The 17,814-nt window shown below is 42.3% G+C and overlaps 1 protein-coding gene across 2 annotated transcripts in view; it reads right to left on the bottom strand.

Moving 5' to 3' along the window:
• Window positions 1-17,814, bottom strand: part of ELAPOR2 (endosome-lysosome associated apoptosis and autophagy regulator family member 2) — a 101,375-nt gene that overhangs the window by 7,148 nt on the left and 76,413 nt on the right. For both annotated transcript variants that reach the window (XM_030480379.1, XM_030480380.1), the window contains exons 9-20: window positions 17,218-17,398; window positions 16,402-16,530; window positions 15,365-15,455; window positions 13,861-13,963; window positions 12,535-12,672; window positions 11,986-12,249; window positions 10,926-11,099; window positions 9,263-9,452; window positions 5,390-5,486; window positions 4,122-4,223; window positions 1,501-1,627; window positions 577-755 (exon numbers count right to left, since the gene is read on the bottom strand). In XM_030480379.1, coding sequence (XP_030336239.1) covers window positions 577-755; window positions 1,501-1,627; window positions 4,122-4,223; window positions 5,390-5,486; window positions 9,263-9,452; window positions 10,926-11,099; window positions 11,986-12,249; window positions 12,535-12,672; window positions 13,861-13,963; window positions 15,365-15,455; window positions 16,402-16,530; window positions 17,218-17,398 — 1,775 coding nt within the window. The remainder of the gene's footprint in view (window positions 1-576; window positions 756-1,500; window positions 1,628-4,121; window positions 4,224-5,389; window positions 5,487-9,262; window positions 9,453-10,925; window positions 11,100-11,985; window positions 12,250-12,534; window positions 12,673-13,860; window positions 13,964-15,364; window positions 15,456-16,401; window positions 16,531-17,217; window positions 17,399-17,814) is intronic.

Below are 17,814 nucleotides of genomic sequence, written 5' to 3'. Positions count from 1 at the left end.
CATGACGCTGGAGTCTGGATTTGGTGAAGCTGGTTGTGCTATGGTGCAATGAAATCCCATGGAGGTGGAATCATGTTTTAGAAGTTTTCAGACATGAGATTTGGGAAGCAGAGGACAATGGGGATGGGGAGTATGTTCAGTCTGAGAAGCAGGAATATTTTGGGTGTGTACCAGACACATCCCACATCCTGCCAAAATAGACTTAAGCAATATACAGTCAAGAACCTTATTTTAACGCAGCTGAAAAGGAACTAATTAGACTGAAGAGATACCCTTTTGGTCTTCAGATTTTGAGAAAGCTGTGTTGCTTCAGGACCTATAAGCAACTTCAAACTCTCAGGGTTTAAAAAGACAGAAATGCCCTAACAAATTACTGTAGATTTTCTAATACTTTCCTGACTAGTGTTTCCGATAAGAAAAGAAGAAACCTCAACGCGGTGGATAAACACACCAAATGATGGCATTTCTCATCAACATCGTCATAAGGTCAAACCCATGAAATTTCTTCATTGCTTGATGTTCACTACATCAAGCTTTTTATTTACTTTTATATGGAACACAATTTGCAGTACTCACTTCTGGTTCTTCTTCCAAAAATAGCAGGTCAAGGCTATAAGCAGAACGGCTGTGAAAGCACCAACACCAGCTCCAACTTTTAGCCAAAAATCCACTGTTTCACAAGTGCTAGTTCTTTTTTCTGGCAAGGGAACTCCTTTAATGCAATGCTTTGGCTCATTCCATACATACAAGGTTTCCTTTCAAACAGAAAACACCAAAACGTGAGCTGCTTGTAGGAAAAGAGAACTATTTAGAGTTGAAGAAAACAAGATGTTTTGAAGTAGAAAGGTTAGACATGTTTTCAGTGAAAGCAAACCAAAACATCTACTTCAGGTTTTCAGACTCTAAGTGGAGTTATATCGTCTACTCAATTGTCCCCTTGATTGTGCCTGCAGGCCAAAGGATTTCGTCTTCCATATTGTTCTTCACCTGCCACAATATGGGTTGGACAGCAATTATAAATATGTTGTGCCCACGTTGGAGCTGTTGATCAACAGGACAGTTCTGAACCTGTGAAATAACTTTTCAGTATTTGACTAGAGAAGACAGCAGAAAAAAAACTGTAGCAAGGAAGGATGTATTTCTGAACTGAAATTCTGAATCCTTTCCTAGCCTGCTCCTGATGTTCACAGATGTTAAAGGACTGAAGTCCTTTGGGCACTCCATCCTTCACAAGTAACTTACCTGTATGCATACAGAGTCCACATGCCTACCCACATGGCTGGTTAGCACAAGCCAGCTCTCCTGTAGGAACCACACTGCCATTGGCACAAACATCCTTGAGTCTCAACACAGCAATAAGACTTGCAGCCAGCCAGCTCAGAGCCTGGTCTGAGGTTTCCCAACTCTACCTGCACTTACATATAGATTTGCACATCAAACTTCAAGAGTCCAAATTATACCCAAAGCAACCCGTCTGACTTGGAGACATGGATCCTGTACCTGAAATCCTTTCTTGCAGGCTCCCTCGATCTCATGGTAGTCTTGCTCTGTGCAGAGAGGGCAAGCTTCCGCGCTTTCCCATATGAAGTAGAAAGTGCATCCATCGCAGGTGCCTGCAGGGCATGAGCTAGGACGAGAGCAAAGCTTAGTTATCACTTATGAAACACTCTGCGGTTTGCATCCTCACTCTGCATTCTGCTGCTGAAGATTGGTAATACTAAGTACAAGAAATGGGTAAACATTCATCAAGTCAGCAGATGGAAAAAAATGGGGAAATTATTTTTCCCAGTTTGTAAAATGCTTTCTCAAGTGAAAACAGATGTTCAGCTGTCAAAGGTCTAAAATAACAGCTCAGTTGCTGGCAGTGACTGCTACTCACACACCTGCGATGAAGAGAAGAGAAAGCAGCAAGCCGTGGAGATCAGCAGAAGTACTCCAGCATTCCACCAGCACAGGCTAGCCCAGCACGCACCTCTATTGCTGTTCTCCTGCCCTGGGTGACTGTTCAACATGAATGCTCCTATCTGGTTCCTGTTGTTGTTCTAATGATGCCTGGGTGATTTCATCCATATGGAATGGACTTGTCCTGTCACGGTTAATTACTAGAAGGATGTTCACCAGTTAATGAAGAGATAACAGCTTCTCTAGCCTAAGAAAGACTAATGACCCTATTTTGTATTCAGCCTGCAGAAGAAAGTTGTACTGGCAATGGCAGGACATTCATGCAGCTTTTGTTACTGACAATTACATCAGTCTAGAAGCAGCATTGGCCAGAAGTCCATGTAAGAATTTAGGTCATGTAAATGTGAAATATATCCATACAGAAGATTGATTTAAAGGTTTTTTCTATATCATCTGGAAATCTGTTACCCTGATTGGAAGAACTGGAGAATGTCTTCAAACTGAAAAAGGTGAGATTTAGATAAGACTTTAGGAAGAAACTCTTCCCTGTGAGGGTGCTGAGGCGCTGGCACGGGTTGCCCGGAGAAGCTGTGGCTGCCTCATCCCTGGCAGTGTTCAAGGTCAGGTTGGACACAGGGGATTGGAGCAACCTGCTCTAGTGGAAGGTGTCCCTGCCCAGAGCAGGGGGTTTAGAACTAGGTGAGCTTTAATGTAGCTTCCAACCCAAACCCTTCTGTGATTCTATGACTGAAAAATCCACAGCCCTAAAAGCCTATTCTGTCTTCTCCTGATTTGAATAACTGGCAACTGTCCTCTCTGGATTATGGAGCAGTCTTTCAGTGCACACGGCAAGAGCACTGACAGGCCTTTCTCCTCAATCGCTTTCATCTTATAGTATAACTTCATATGATACTAAACACCATGTCTGGAGGATCAAGGATTTACAGGCAGTATTATTTGACATGTATCACATACCTCACTGTTTGAAAATAGCTGGCTGACTGCTGAGCTAATCAAAGGGGGGCTAGGAAGGGAGAAGTCAATGAGAACTGCGATAAAGTACATCATGTCAGCTGTGTGCCGCTTCTGCCCATGACTACACTTGTAAAAGCAAGGTAGGTTAATCCTCCTCAGTACCGGTGCATTATCACAGCTCATACTGTGTTTCACCTATAACACTAGAAGGACACCTGGAGGATTTTCACATGGCAGCTGATAGACAATGGCTTGTTGTCCAGCATCATTTGTAGCCTAGTGTCTCAAGTCCCTAAGGAACCGGGGTAAGCATCTCCAAAGGCATTGGAACTTCAATCACTCATCCATCAGCTGTGAAGTAGATGCCTCTTTGCCTTCATTCAGGTGAGCATGGTTTACCCGTCCCAAGACAGACAGGGATCAAAGAGGATCCCACACTTCTCACACTATTAGCTTTTGGGAAGGAGGATGAGTGAGAGTGCTATCAGCAGATTTATAGTAACATCCAGACAGGCTAAAATGCACGTTGACAGCCAAAGAGGAGGGTTAGAAGAGTTGAGGGGAGGTTCTGAAGAATCACAGTGTGTTGCTAAAGAGCAACAGAATTACTTCTTTTACTGTTTTTCCTCTGCAACTTTTTAGGTTTTCAGAAGATTTTTGTAGTCCCTTGAATCAGAGTGAAGAGAAAAAAAGGTCAGGCAAATTTAACATACCTGGTACAAGGGGTCCAGCACACAAACTGGAGTGACAAGAAAAATACATATGGAACTTAGAAATGGACAGAGTCAGGGCTCACATAAGCATTGCAACTGCAGATTTCATAGTTCATAGGACAGGTTAAAAAGAAAGTCACTTTGTCCACAGCCACTGCTGTAGATCAAGGCAGAACACCACTCAAAGCCCCAGCTAGGCAGCTCTAATCAGGAGGCCAAAGATCAAAATAAGGAACTGAAATAAAGGAGAAGTGGAGACAAGAAAACATCACTACATTTTCTTTTAGATTTAAGCTTGGAACAACCTGCCTAAGCTCTGACCTCCCTCACCAATACAGAGCAGTTGGTCTGCTGGGAGGTGATGGACACACATGCCCTTCACCTAGCAAAAACGAGTGAGACCTCCTGCATGGCTGATGAGGAGACAGCACTCCTCATTGCTGCGAAGTATAAAATCACTAATGAGTTTTGCAAAGATTACCTGAGGAGAAAAGGCTTTTTGGCACTACTCAGATAAAAGTACTTAAATACCTGGGCACAGAAAGCTCCCCTTGGTCTGGTTTGTTGAGGTTGCATCTCATTGTCACAACAGTTGCACGGCCATTTTCACATGAGGTTGTCACTGTTGAAGACCTAATGTCAAACAAGAGGAGAACTGTAATACATTTCCACTACAGTAAATACCTCTGTCATAGGTCTCTGTCCATTCATATAACTGCAATGCTAAAGAAATACTGTTTATACTTTGTCAGCTGGAAGAAAAAAAAAGGAGTAACAAAGGAGCAGGATAGGTTTCACCACTTCATTTAAATCTCCAAGTGCTCTCAGTACTCAGGGATCTGCTCTGTTTTAATAGCTAGTTTGAATTCTGCTGAGCCAAGGAATAAACCTGCCCACAAAACAGAGTAGAATGATTAAAAAGGAGAATCACAAGTGCTGTGGTTGGTGTGTTACTCTGCTGGAGAGTTCATGATGGCTCTCTCCTCACCAGTAATCTGACAACCATGTTGTCCTGAAACAGCACAAGGCTGTTTTACTCTGGGGACTAAAAAATGGACACAATAGACATTGTAAGCTAAATTCATAATATACTCAAAGTAGGGTTATTGGTGTGGGTCAGTTTGCAGAATCAGGCATGTAATTTAAGTATTTGCATATGTATAAAGTGTTGATATCCAAAGTGCTATAGCTAATTAAGATCTACTACTAAAGCCAACACAATCTACAGAGAGAATCAGTAGAACAAATATAGGTATGTGCCTCAAGATAACCTGAATAGCCCCATGGGCTCCAGAATTCAAGCTTAGAAATACAGTTCACACGAAGACACCAGCATGTATATGTCTTAACTGAAGTAATCTTTCAGCTATACCCAAGCTGAGGTATTCTTTTTATGAAGAATAGGAAAAGCACACTAGTAACTGCGCAGGTTTTTAACCTCGATTAGTATATTTTTGTAACATCAAAGTAAATACAAAATGATGTGAAAGAAAATATGCAACAGGAAGTGAACCTATCAAAGCTGCATATGATAAATTACAGAAAGGAGTATGACACTGGAAGTGGCACCTGGATCAATCAAAGCTCTGGTAACACTACAGATCAAGTGTAATTTAGATTTAAGTAAACAGCGTTTCCTGATTTCATAAGATGTTCTTCAAAATGCCAATCGGTATCAGCCAGATACCGATTAAAGTGATAAAGAGGAAAGGTGGATTAAAGATCTCCCCTCACAGTTTTAGTTTCTTTTAAACAAATGAAGACATTTTACATACTAATGAACAGTACTTTTTACCTACTTGTAAAAGAAATGCACATCAGGTATTTTGCTTGGAGAGGGAGGAAACATATCTGTCTTGATGCTGATATTTTCCAGCATTGTTTCAACAGTAGCTCCTAAAATTTGAGAAGGGGAAAAACAAAATAAAACAAAAGCTAAGAATGGATTTCTGTGGGGTCCACATAAAACATTGCCTCAGTCTGAAAGGTATGGGTCTCAATAGCATTAATGACGTTATTCACTTTCTCTATTTGAACTAAACTTTGCAGATTTGTCTCATAGATTCTGATTTCCTTATATAGACATAATAAAAAATAATAAAACCATACTGGTGTAAAAAAGTTTTACTCTTTTGTATGAGTTTAAAGTAATCATGGGATATTACAGAATCAAAATAATTTAGGTTGGGAAAGGATGTAACACCCTGAGCAATCTGCAGTACTGTAGGAGAAAAACTGAAAGATGCAATGACAAGGTTCAGAAGGATGATGGAGTCATAGGCAAGCCTTGGCAGCACATTTTGGAACAAACAGGCTGGTGTGTGGAACAGCACACATTACACAGGTCTGCATGGATTTTGGAGAAGAGCTGAAGAGGAGGAAAATTCAAATAACCAAAGTTCTTAGAGGTCCTTCCAACTCCGTGAACCAAAGACAGAAAATATTGGTGCTGCACTGCAACCTTCAGAAGAAAAGGGAAGAACTGTACAAATGGGACAGACTGCATCCTTCCAGTGAGGTGAAAAATTCCTAGAACAGCAAGAAAAGGTGGTAGCAACCACAAACTAGTGGGAAGATGGAAAAGACTGAAGAAAAGTCTTCTACTTGTACTTGCAACATTTCAGACAGCCTAGCTGAATTCTTAGGACTTCAACTTAACTTTGACTCAACTTTGGCATTAATTTGAGAGGACAATTCACACAGCTGGAAAATCTATGTCTGGTTATAAACCTTTTAGGTGAACATAGTAGGTAACAAAGGTGACAGTTTGCAGTAGGCACTAGTACCTGCTGTAGGACAAGTCAGGGATTTCGAAAGCACATAGATCAACGCGCTCAGGAGGGCTTGCTAGTGAGGAAAAGCTACAGAGTACCACATCAACAGACAGAACAAAATGACCTGTGCTGCAGCAACCATCAGGAGCATGAGCAGAAAGATTTCAAGTTATTGTGGAGGGACCTCTGCTCTCAAAACATACTCTGATGTCAGCAAGGACGATCATTTCCTCTCATCAAAGGCATTACACCAAACTTAAATTTGGATTGCAAGACAATAGACAGAGATTAGTTATTCACTAGACCGGAAGATGATAGCTCCTAGGGACCTTATTATATTCAACAAAAGCAATGAGAGCATATTCCCATCCAATATGCAGTAATGTAGAAATGGCATTTCAAAGTGCAGCTTCTCAAAAATAAGAACACTAGAAGCAAAATCAAGTGTAGGGGGAAAAAAAAATGTCATTCTTCAGAGGATATTAATGATATAGCTAAGAAGCCACAATGACTCTCTCAAGAATGACAATAGCTTTGACTGAGAGTCCACCTTGAATCAGAACAGCGGTAGGAGAGCAATTCAAATAAAAACACTGGCACAAGCTTAATGGAGGGGGAATAGAGAATCAAATAAAATCCAAAGTTATGAGTTACAGAAAAATGATAATGGATGCTAAAGACTTCAGGGAAAAGCCTGTGTTTGGCAGCACTAGAAAAATTAGAAGTTTGGAGCTTTTTTAGAAATACTAGAAATAAAAGTACATTTTATGGATAGAAAAGACAAACTTCAACCTTTTTAAACTGTAGCAATTGTGATAAAGAAAAGGCAGCAGAAGAACTGGATATCTTTTCTCTGTATTAGGAAAAAATCAGTACTATCTCCTTGCTTTCCGAGACAATGACTGAACACCCCGTTCCTTCAGTGGCAGGAGAGGATACGGGCACCTACTTGGCATGTACGCTTATGAACCAGCCAACCCATACCTAAAGAATGACCTTTGATAGAGCTTTTAATGATAGTGAAATGTTGAAATGTTGAAAGACAGATGGAGAGGGGATATGGTGAGCCAAATTACAATGTGGCTAACATGATGAGGCAAATTAACAGTAATGGTAAGTGGGTTTCAGTTAATGATAGATACATAATGAGTGACAGTCAACACGAATTTATGAAGAACAGCTCTTGAACAAATCTGATTTCATTCTTTGAGTGCTGATGAATTTGGCTGTTAAAGAAAATTATGTAAATTTATCCAGTATTTCACTAATTACCACATGAGCTTCTAATTAAAAAGTTAGCAGTGTAATGTCAATTAAAAGCACACTTGGCTATTTAACTAACTAAGTATAAAATTATCTGGCCATGGGAAATTGTCATCAAATGCAGTATGTCTCCAGGTTTCTCTAGGCATTGATATTGCAGTCCCAAAATGTGAGATTATCATCAGGGATCTGCAAGTAACTATATAATCACCATTGGTAAAGTGTTTAGATGCGACAAAGATTAAGAGGAACAGGAACAAAATACAGAGCAACTTGGTTCACTTGGTAATATGGTCCCAATCCAACTAAACACATTTCAGTGCAGCAAGGGATGAAGGCCAGTCCTAAGAGAGATTTTCCCTTGGAAACTGTAACTCTGGAAAAAAGACCTAGAGCAGACATCAGAGCCAAGAAGCCACCATGAAATCGCATGAGTCTGGAGAAAGAAGGACTCAGGGATGCTGTCCCTGCATGTAAATACAAATACAGAAGTGATTTTTGCTACCATTATAGTGAATTAAATACTGCAATACTATTCCATTCTATGCTCATGCTTTATTAAAATATAAAAGCAAGTTACAGAGGCTGCAGAAAGAGCCTTAAAAATTATTCAGATGCTTAAGAGAAATGCATGATAGCAAGAGACTTAGAAAAACTTGGTCTACTTTGTTTATAGAAGAGCAGACTGGGGAGGGTGTGATGATTCCAGTACACGAAATATTTCTCTAAGTAGGAGAATGTGGGTGTGAAATGGAGAAAGAATAACAAGAATCAAGAGCTGAAAACTGAAGCCAGGCAAATTCAAGCAGGAAACAAGTCTGCTGTAAAATAAAATACAGAGATGGTGTTTGACCAGCAGAAAAGAATACCAATGACTGTGGCAAAGCTTTAATTTCTGGCAGTCTTAGAAGTCCAGGCTGAATGCTCTTCCAAAGACGTGCTTTTGTCAAACATGAGTTTCTGGGATCAGTGCCAGGGAGAAAGTACAAACACTGAGTGCCTGTAATGGATAGGTGAGCAGACTAAATGACTTCATTGTCTAATCTGGCCTCAGACTCTGGGAACTTGTGAGCTGGAGCAATGCAAGACTTAATGATGTGCATGGCCCCATGCTGCTCTAAGCCACCTCCCTCTTCGCCTAATTATGTCCCAGTACCAGTTTCTTCTTCTGAAATTGCCCGAGTGGGGTCTTGGCATGGACAGAAATGCTTGGTCTTATGTGGTTACTACTGTGATTGATCCTGCCCTGCATGAGGTGGGTAGGAAACATGAAAGAAAACCAGTATTTTTTAATTACATTCTCCAGATTTTTGTGCTGGAATTCTATGCACCATGGGACCCACCAGACCAAACACAGGGAAGAGTGAGTAATATAGGCATGGAAAACAACGAATGGGGGCAGCCCTTACTCTTCTCCTCCAGCCACCAGCTGAACTGAAACAGCAGCAAAATGCAATTGCATCTGTCCAGATCTGATTTACAGCTCAGGAGCAAAGTGTGACTGAATCCTGAGCTGTCCCTTCACTCTTCCCCCAAGGTAATGCAGCACTGCTGAGCTGAGAAGGATTTACTCTGCAGCCCTAAATACATGCAAGTACATCCATGGTAACAATAAGTAGAAGACAAACCATGTACCTAAGAACCTGTCAGCAAGGCTGTTGGACTGCAGAGCAAGGGCTGTTCGGAAACCCTTGCTGTCCGACGGGATGATGGTGGACTGACAGACAAAAGCTCCCACAAAATTGGAAAAATCTTCTGATTCTGCAACCATGTCCTTCAGAGTAACATCTGTGATATTGTCAGTGCAAATAGCCATCTTCTTCCCCTGCAGACAACCAGGATAAAATGAGGGAGCTGTTGGTTGTTGGTAAGACATGAAAAAGTTTGGGAAAGGAGAGATTGCAAACTTCCTGACTGCAAACTGAACGAGTTTCATTACTGCACCTTAGGAACAACTTGATGTTTCTACCATGAGAGGGACAAATTGCAATGACAAACTGTGCCATTGTGAAAGCTCTGATTAAAGCCTTGTACAGACTCAGAAACATGCTGTCACCTCTGGTATGTGCCTTATCAGAAACCTCTGCTATGAAGCACTCCTCTGTTTATCTTGACAGCAGGTGTTTACTTGCAGAGCATAATAAAATGGCTTGCACAGGAAAACCATATTTCCCTTGCCTTTAAATAACATACGATAGAACACCTCTTTATTTGGGATTTAATCCAGATAAAATAGTTTCAAAGCACAAATACATGAAATCCCTAAACAGAAATATAGCCTTCAAGGCTGCATTAATGTCACATGTCAAGACTAGTGCCAGAATCTGGGAGCAACAGCAATGAAAGACAAATCACCAGACTCAACTGTCCTGACAAAATGCCAAGGACTCATGACCTAATGATATGGTTGGTACTACTGTAGAACCATCGTAGTTTGGGAAAATGAAGACCCCATCCACAGGGGAGTGAGCATATCTGTACCTCTGTGGATCTAGTTGTCAGCAGCTCTAATCCAGGTGATACTTAAACACACATTTAAGCCTGAAAGCATGCAGAACAGTAAAGAAATGTGACTACTCATTTGCCTCAACTCAGGCAAATCTTTTGGTACATGGGAAAGAGACTTCAGAACTTTGCAGGGCTGAACATTAATGTAAACTACACGCACTGGCTTTCATGGGACAATATGACTGGTACTGCTCTGAAACTTCGATTCATGTTTGTGACAACGTGCTCTGGTACGTTCAAGCCCCAGACAGAAAAATCTTAGCTCTGGGGCAGAGACTGTTTGCACTTATGGACTAAACACATTTCTCCACCACTTTAAAAGGTTGTAATGAAAGCCAGCAATGGGCATCTTGGCCACTGACAGAGAACAGTGGTGAGCAGGGGCTCTTCTGACAGCAATATCTGCAGCCAAGTCACAAGGGAAACATACGGAAAGAAGTTGGAAACTGAGAGACTCAGACTTTTCACTTGAGTTCCTTGGTGGCAGCACAAAAAGGTCAGGGTTGTGACCCCAGTGACTTGACAGCACAAGAACTAAGAAAAGGTAGTGATGTGACAGGGTTTAACTTCCGAGCTTACTTATGCCTAAAACATTGTCATCACTGCTCTGGAAAATCACTTGGCTGCACAAAAGTCCTCTTGCACTGCCAAGCAAGATCCAGAGGGAAGTGTTTGCACAGTGTCAGTGACAGCTCAGCCATAGGGGAGTCCTTGTCCTGTCTCAACGTGATCCCACAGAGCATCAGCATAGGTAGCAAACTGGTTAACCCTCAACACCAGCTGAGCTCACCTCATTCCCGCACAGGCTGATGTTAAAGAAGTGGAAGAACTTGGTCCCTCGGGAGGTGAAGCTGGGTCCACTCATCAATGAGCCCACTTGGCTGAGGTTGCTGAAATTGTAATTCAGGCTCTGGTTGTCCTTGATGTATGACACCAGGCAGTCGCTGAAGCAGGCAGAGTGGTCCTTCAGAGAAGGAGAGGCATCCATTAAAAAGCAGTTATGGACCAGCAGCAAAGCATTCACCTGCAAGTTAAAGCAAGCAGGGGCAGACACGACTGCTTTCCTTGTTAAGGATGGAGGGGAACTTCATCCTCTTCCTGTAATTCCCTTTTCCTGTTTCAGTCCCTCGCAATAACATATCAGAACTTTAATGTTCCCTAAGCCTGGCCTTTCTGCTTTCCACTGCCTTAGCCAAGAAAATGCAGTTTCTTGCTTTTTCTGTTGTGGGTGCTTTTAGAATCCCAGTGTTCCAGCTTAAAGCCCTGTAGATAGACCAAGACATGGCCTCAGTTACACTTGCATCTTACAAAGGAAACACAAGAAACAGATCAAGAAACAGGGACAGAATATGAACCTAGCTGAAGACAGGCAGAGGATGAACAAATTGAAGCAGCTCTTCAAGTCCCTGTGCAGCTCCTTGCCAAAGGATGCTGCCCATGATAAATGTTTACCTAGGCTTAAGGGCAATTTCATATATAAGGAACATGTCAAAGGTTTCTAAAGGCATGGAAACATCACCCAGCTGAGGAAGTCCCTGAGTTTAAAACAGCAGGAGTCTGGGACAGTTTTAGTGATGTATATGGTTGCTCTGTTCTTACACTGTCCCCAGTATAGCTCCTTGAAATGCACTTTTTTTTGAGATGATATAGTCAATTTTATCTTCTTATTGCATATTTACAAGCAGAAATTAGACTAAAGACATATTTGGAAGAGTGGAATCATTGGTTATAATTATACTCCAATGCTCACAAGGCACACACCTGCAGGAAAGCACGAAAACTGGCCCTTTGAGTGTTATATCCCAATAAACCCTGCCTGCCCATCGCTCAGGGGCACTTGGTTTACGTACCTTGGTGCTCTTGCTGCCAGGCCCACACGGGATGCAGGCCTCCCTGCCGTAGACCTGGTGGATGGACAGGAAGGTGTTGGCCGGACACTCCTTGCACTGGCTGGTCTCCTTCTCGATGTAGTGTCCCGCCGGGCAGGGCACGCAGGATGAGCCGGACTGCTCGGAGCCCAGTGCACAGGCCCGGCAAGAAGAGGCGACTCCATCCACTGCATTGGTCACTGTGATGGAGTAGATCTTTGCCATGTCATTGATGAACTGTCTGCTCTGGAACGAGAGCCAAGGAAACCACCCTGGTGTCATCATGCCATTGCATTTGGACACTAACCACAGCTCTGTGCACCAGTGCATCAATTCAGGGATCGACTTAAGCATGTGTCTGTCTTTCAACATGGATTGTTTATCCACAGCTGCCTCCCAAGGGCTGCTATATGGTGACAGCCACTTGCCCCTTACAAGAAGCCTGTGAGCTTCAACGGAGGGCAAGAGCTCTGGCAGCGAGTGTCCAAGGAAAGCGGTGCTGTAAAGCCCTGTACATAAAGAAGTACTTACATCTTGGCCCTCGTTTATCCTCTGAAAGGCCCAAGTGAATGTGAAGGAAGCATTTTTGGAGATGATGTGAGTGTAGGACTGTTTCTCTTTACTTCTTTCCCATGATTCCACCACATTGGTATTTTTTCGATTAATATCCTATAAAATGGACATACATTAAAAAAAAAAAAAGCGTGGTCATACCACAAGAAACACCAGTGGATTATAATATAGAGATTAATATATATAAAGACTTTACAATTGCATTTAACATTTAATAAAGGAGAGAAAACATATTTACTCTGTTTTCCACCACTGGCGATTTTTCAATTGGGAATGGTTGTCTATTCCAAAAGATGCTCCAGTTCAGACAACAGTTAAGTTCAAAGTCCTATAGCAGGTTATAAATGTTATGAGGACAGATTCAGCATTGTGGTTCTTTCAGTCTGTTTATCAGTAAAACATGCGGGTACCAGAGCACAGAAAGGGGAAGGCCAAAATTCAAATTAAAAAATGTAGTTTCTGCCATCTTCTGATACCCACTTTGTTGGTATCTCTAGTCAAACAGAACTGAAGGCAATAAGACAGTGCCAAAGTTTACACAAGAGAAATCTGTTCAATCTATGTTTGTGCTTCTTATTCTTCATCAGCAGTAAACGTTCCAGTGAAAGACGGTTTTCCTTTAAAAGAGATTCCTTTACATTAGCACTAAAGGCTACCTCATTTCCACAATTCTCTTTAAATTAAGAGCAGATTCCTTTAAATTACCACTAAATACAAAAAAGGACCAGCTTCTCTTTGCAATGGAAGGGGTGAGGGAGCCATTGCAGATCCAGTTACCTTCCTCAGCTGTTGGACTTTCAATTAGCAGATGAGGAAAGTAAAAACCATGGCACTTTACTTTCACATGCAAATGCCTGTCTGCTGCCCTCCTGATCCCTGAGGTCACTGACAGGATTGAGTTTAAATTTCCAGGTTGTCTGTTTCCCATCCCTCTGTCTCACATCTCGACTTGTGACTCTCATACTGGAGGCTAATTCGACTGCACAAGAGACACTGAGAATTCTTTCAGATGGTTTAACAGGGGAAAATTTGGCTCTTTGGTGTCCAGTGATTTCTTTTAAAATAAACAGATAAGCAGGAACGGTTCACAACCCACATGGTGGAGGAATTTTCCTGGATCATTCATTAAATCCTTCCTGCAAGGGCACTACAGACGTTAAACTAATGTCATGCTTAATCTTAGTCATAACAAACCAAGTGCGACTAATCACGCCTATGTAGAGGTATTAAAGTGACATGGAATACCAGGCTCAGTTCTCAGTCATGGAGAGAGGTCTCACTTACCGCCATAAAGTACAGCACACAATCTGCTGAGCAGATGGTCTCAAAAATGAAAGTAATCCGTCCTAGTTCTGACCCTGTTGCTCCTGTCACTGATGTTGGAGGCCTGTTTAACAGAGAAGGAACAAAACATTTACAAGGTGCTCTCCAGACAGGCTGCAGTCAATCCTTCAAATCGTTTTTTGTACAGTGAGGAAACCATCAAAGTCTTGTCGCAATAAACCTGCTCTTGCAGAACTGTGGAAGGCATGTTTGCACACTGGCTCTGCACTGAGTTATTTTATAAGTGTCTGAATTCTTCATGGTACAGTTCCCTCCTTGTAACCAAACTCGAATTTGACCATACTGTTAGAGGGTCTTATTCCTTAAATGCACTACATGCTTTAAGGGATTTACATCAATTTAACTCATAGAATCATAGAATCACAGAATGGTTTGGCTTGGAAGGGACCTTAAAGCTCATCCAGTTCGAACCCCCTGCCACGGGCAGGGACACCTTTCACTAGAGAAGGTTGCTCCAAGCCCCTGTGTCCAACCTGGCCTTGAACACTGCCAGGGATGGGGCAGCCACAGCTTCTCTGGACACCCTGTGCCAGCGCCCCAGCACCTTCACAGGGAAGAACTTCCTCCTAAGAGCTCCTCTCAATCTCCCCTCTGGCAGTTTAAAGCCATTTCCCCTGCCCACCCTCCACTGGTGGAGGTGGGAGATGCTTTCAGGAGTTTCATGCAAACCAGAAGTATTCAGGGTGCTCCCCTGCAAAGTACTAATAAGTAAACCCGGATATGCTGAGCTTTTCTGCAGATATATTTGTTGCTTCTCTTTTATTTTAACTGCTGTTTGTTCATACCGTAACATAAAAAGCAGTGTTTACTCATTGGGTGTAAGCAGTCGCAACCCCCTCCAGCTGAAACATGGCAAAGGGAGGGTGAGGTTCATTTTGCCATACTTTATCTGTCTTAACATTCAGCACCCGATCTGAGCTAGGAGTCTAAGTTCACTATTGACAAAGACACAAACACCTCAAGCAGCTGATTCATCCTGTCTGAGGGTCCAGGAGAGGTGGGATGTCCTGTTTTCCTGCATCTCTCCACTGGCTCCAAGGGGAGCACAAACTGTGCAGGCTGCCCAGAGCCACAGTGCAAAGCAACTTGGGTTTGTGTAAAACACCTTCAGGGCAGGCACCAGTGTCCACCCCATGGCAGGTTTGGCTGGTTACTTTGGGATAACATAGAAACAGAAGGATAGGAATATCTTTTCTCAGTTTCCACACAAACAACCAGCTGGCATCTCAGACTGAAGCAAACACTGTTAAAACCGAGGTCTTACAGAATTGTCTGCTGCAATGGGGACACAGGAATAAAATCCAAGTTGTCTCTTGCCTCTCATTCATGACATCATTGCACTCCAGAACGGAAAACTCGGTACATTCCAGGGGTAAATGTGAAATAGGTGTAAGAGACAGAGACAAATGAGAAATAGGTGAAAACCAAAAATCCTGTTCCTTACTTAAATCCTGGGATGTGCAGGTTCAAGATAAGATAGTCATTGTCAGAGCCTCCTGCCCCACTCTGGATGTGATCACCAGCCACCTCCCAACCTTCACAGGACACAAAAAAAGAAAAAATAATCAAGAAGTGGATGGTTTCTGGGTCATATGGCAAAAAAAATTCTTTGTTACCATACTTTTTTCAGCAATTCAGTACTTCAGTACATTTTAAAGATGTCTGGTATAAACTATAATGCAGTATAATAATGCTTTTGAATGAAAAGTTTTAGCAATTGTATGAACTGCTGATTTTATAGGCAAATATCACCTTGAAATCAGCAAAGCAATTGAAATTCCCTGACCCGTACTGTGCAGCTCAAGGGGGCTGATCCATCTGATCTCTTCCAGCCTTAAAACAGATGAATCAATGAATCTGTGTTAAATATTAAGCATATACTGCAGTGCTCCTCTGCTCAACAAGCATAATTCAAAGCTTGAGCTACAACAGCCTGAGAAGGCAGATCAGCCGAAGAAAAATCCTTCAGAGAAGTCCCGAATGGAATCCTTTTCACCAGTGAGCTGTGACTGCTCTCTGCTGCAATCTTAGCACAGGTGCAGAGAGAAAGCTCTGAGTGCTACACAAACAAAATCACAGACTTGAATCAAGTTTTCCAGAAGAATCATGTGTGACCTCAATGGGCATAGTTATCACAAAACATACGAGGAGATAAACTAGAGGGAAGTCAAATAGCTGTGGGGTTTTTACAGTGGGGGTATTCGGATACATCAAAGTCTCTGGTGGGCTAGGTCTTAGCTGACTTGGTATCGGCTGTAGCTTCTGCCCTCTTCTGGTATACAAGAGATGTTTTATTTCTGTGTGATACTGGGACATTGCTCCCTATGGGAAATTTCAAGCCTGGTGCAATTGGAGAAACGGAGGGCAACTGTGTTGTGACTCACGCAGCAAAAAGCACACTCATTTGGATGGGTGATCCGCTGCAACATGATCAGAGCAGGAGAAAGACAGGCACATAACAACACAGGGCGTTTGGCTCACCATTCATCCCATCGCACTTTGAGTTGCCAACATTAAAGCAAGACGTCTTCATGTTGCTTGGCAGGATGTTCCACCACTTGTACTCAAACCCAAGAGCTGGTTCAGTCCCAGCAGGGCAGGCTTTGCACTCTACAGGGTGAGGGGTCAGAAAAAGAAGGTCACACAGCCAAAGCACTTGCCATAAATGTTTTAGAGAACACAGATATCACTTTTTTACTCTCTGGTGCAAGTAGTAAGCAAATAAAATTATGTATTTATTTATAATTAAACAGTCAAAGACTTATCAGGACCAGACGAGTGGAAACGAGGCCAGCCATGCTTCCTTTTTAATGGCTTCAGCTGCAGGTTTGACCGTACTGGTAAACATGAGTTCACACAAAATGCTGTAGGTGGCCACTGGGCAAATACATCTCAGGATCAACAATCCACAGTTTAAGCTAGACAATGTTGGCAGAGTATTCATGTGACAGTGCTTAAAATGAGGTTTCTACAGGGAAGAACTTGGCACGGACAGGAGAATGGGTGACTGTAAAAGTTCTGATTCCCTTCTCAGAATCCCTTAAAATAACCCTCAGGATGTTTATGTCAGCTAAGAAATGCATCCAGAGCACAGCAGGTCAACTTAGAGCAGCAATCGCTGATAAGAAAGGACTTCAGAGAGAAAACAGATACCCAACTCCCTCTCTCTAACGTTATTTAGTCAGTATTTTACGCAAATGAACTCTTTTGGCTTTTGATGATGTGCCATTAAGCCAAGTCACATGCAAGCAGACAACTGCTTTTGGGGACACATGCAAGTTTTTTGTGGGCTCCTACCCTGTGTCCCATCTGAAAATGTGCCTGGTGGGCAAGGAGTACAGGAAGAGGAGGCATTGTTGTAAAAGCCAGGATTGCAGGGTGGACAATCCTTCCTCTCTCCAGAAGGAGGTAGGGTCAATGCATCAGGGAGATCCTCTCTGCAGATCTTGGGTTCAATCCATTTGTACATGATCTGAGTCTGCAAGGAGAAGACACCGAGCTCAGACAGTGTGTTATGAAGCTTGAGAACTAGATGCACCAATCAAGGTCCCCACTGTCAACGAAATTAGAGTATTCCCAGTGCTTTAGGCCAAAACCAGACCTTGCACATCCAGAGTTCAGAAGCGATTCCAAGATACCAGACCTTGAAAGCAAAGCAAAAATGTGAAGCTTAAAACAATTACTACTCTTCATTCCCATTTATCTTTTGGATTTTCCCATGAAAATGTTTCTGAGGAATGTCAGATAAATAATTCTAACAACTGCATAAGCAATCTCTGCATTTTAACCATAGTAACCCAAAATACAACTTCCTCGTTATAAAATCCCTTTATTGCAAATGCATCTCTTAGCAGAGAACACCAAAAGTTTTGCATTTTTTCTCCATACTGGCCT

Source organism: Strigops habroptila, chromosome 3 (genome assembly GCF_004027225.2).
Source record: "Strigops habroptila isolate Jane chromosome 3, bStrHab1.2.pri, whole genome shotgun sequence".
NCBI lineage: Eukaryota > Metazoa > Chordata > Aves > Psittaciformes > Psittacidae > Strigops > Strigops habroptila.
The sequence above is the reverse complement of the archived record's forward strand: the minus strand, read 5'-3'. Positions and strand labels throughout refer to the sequence as shown.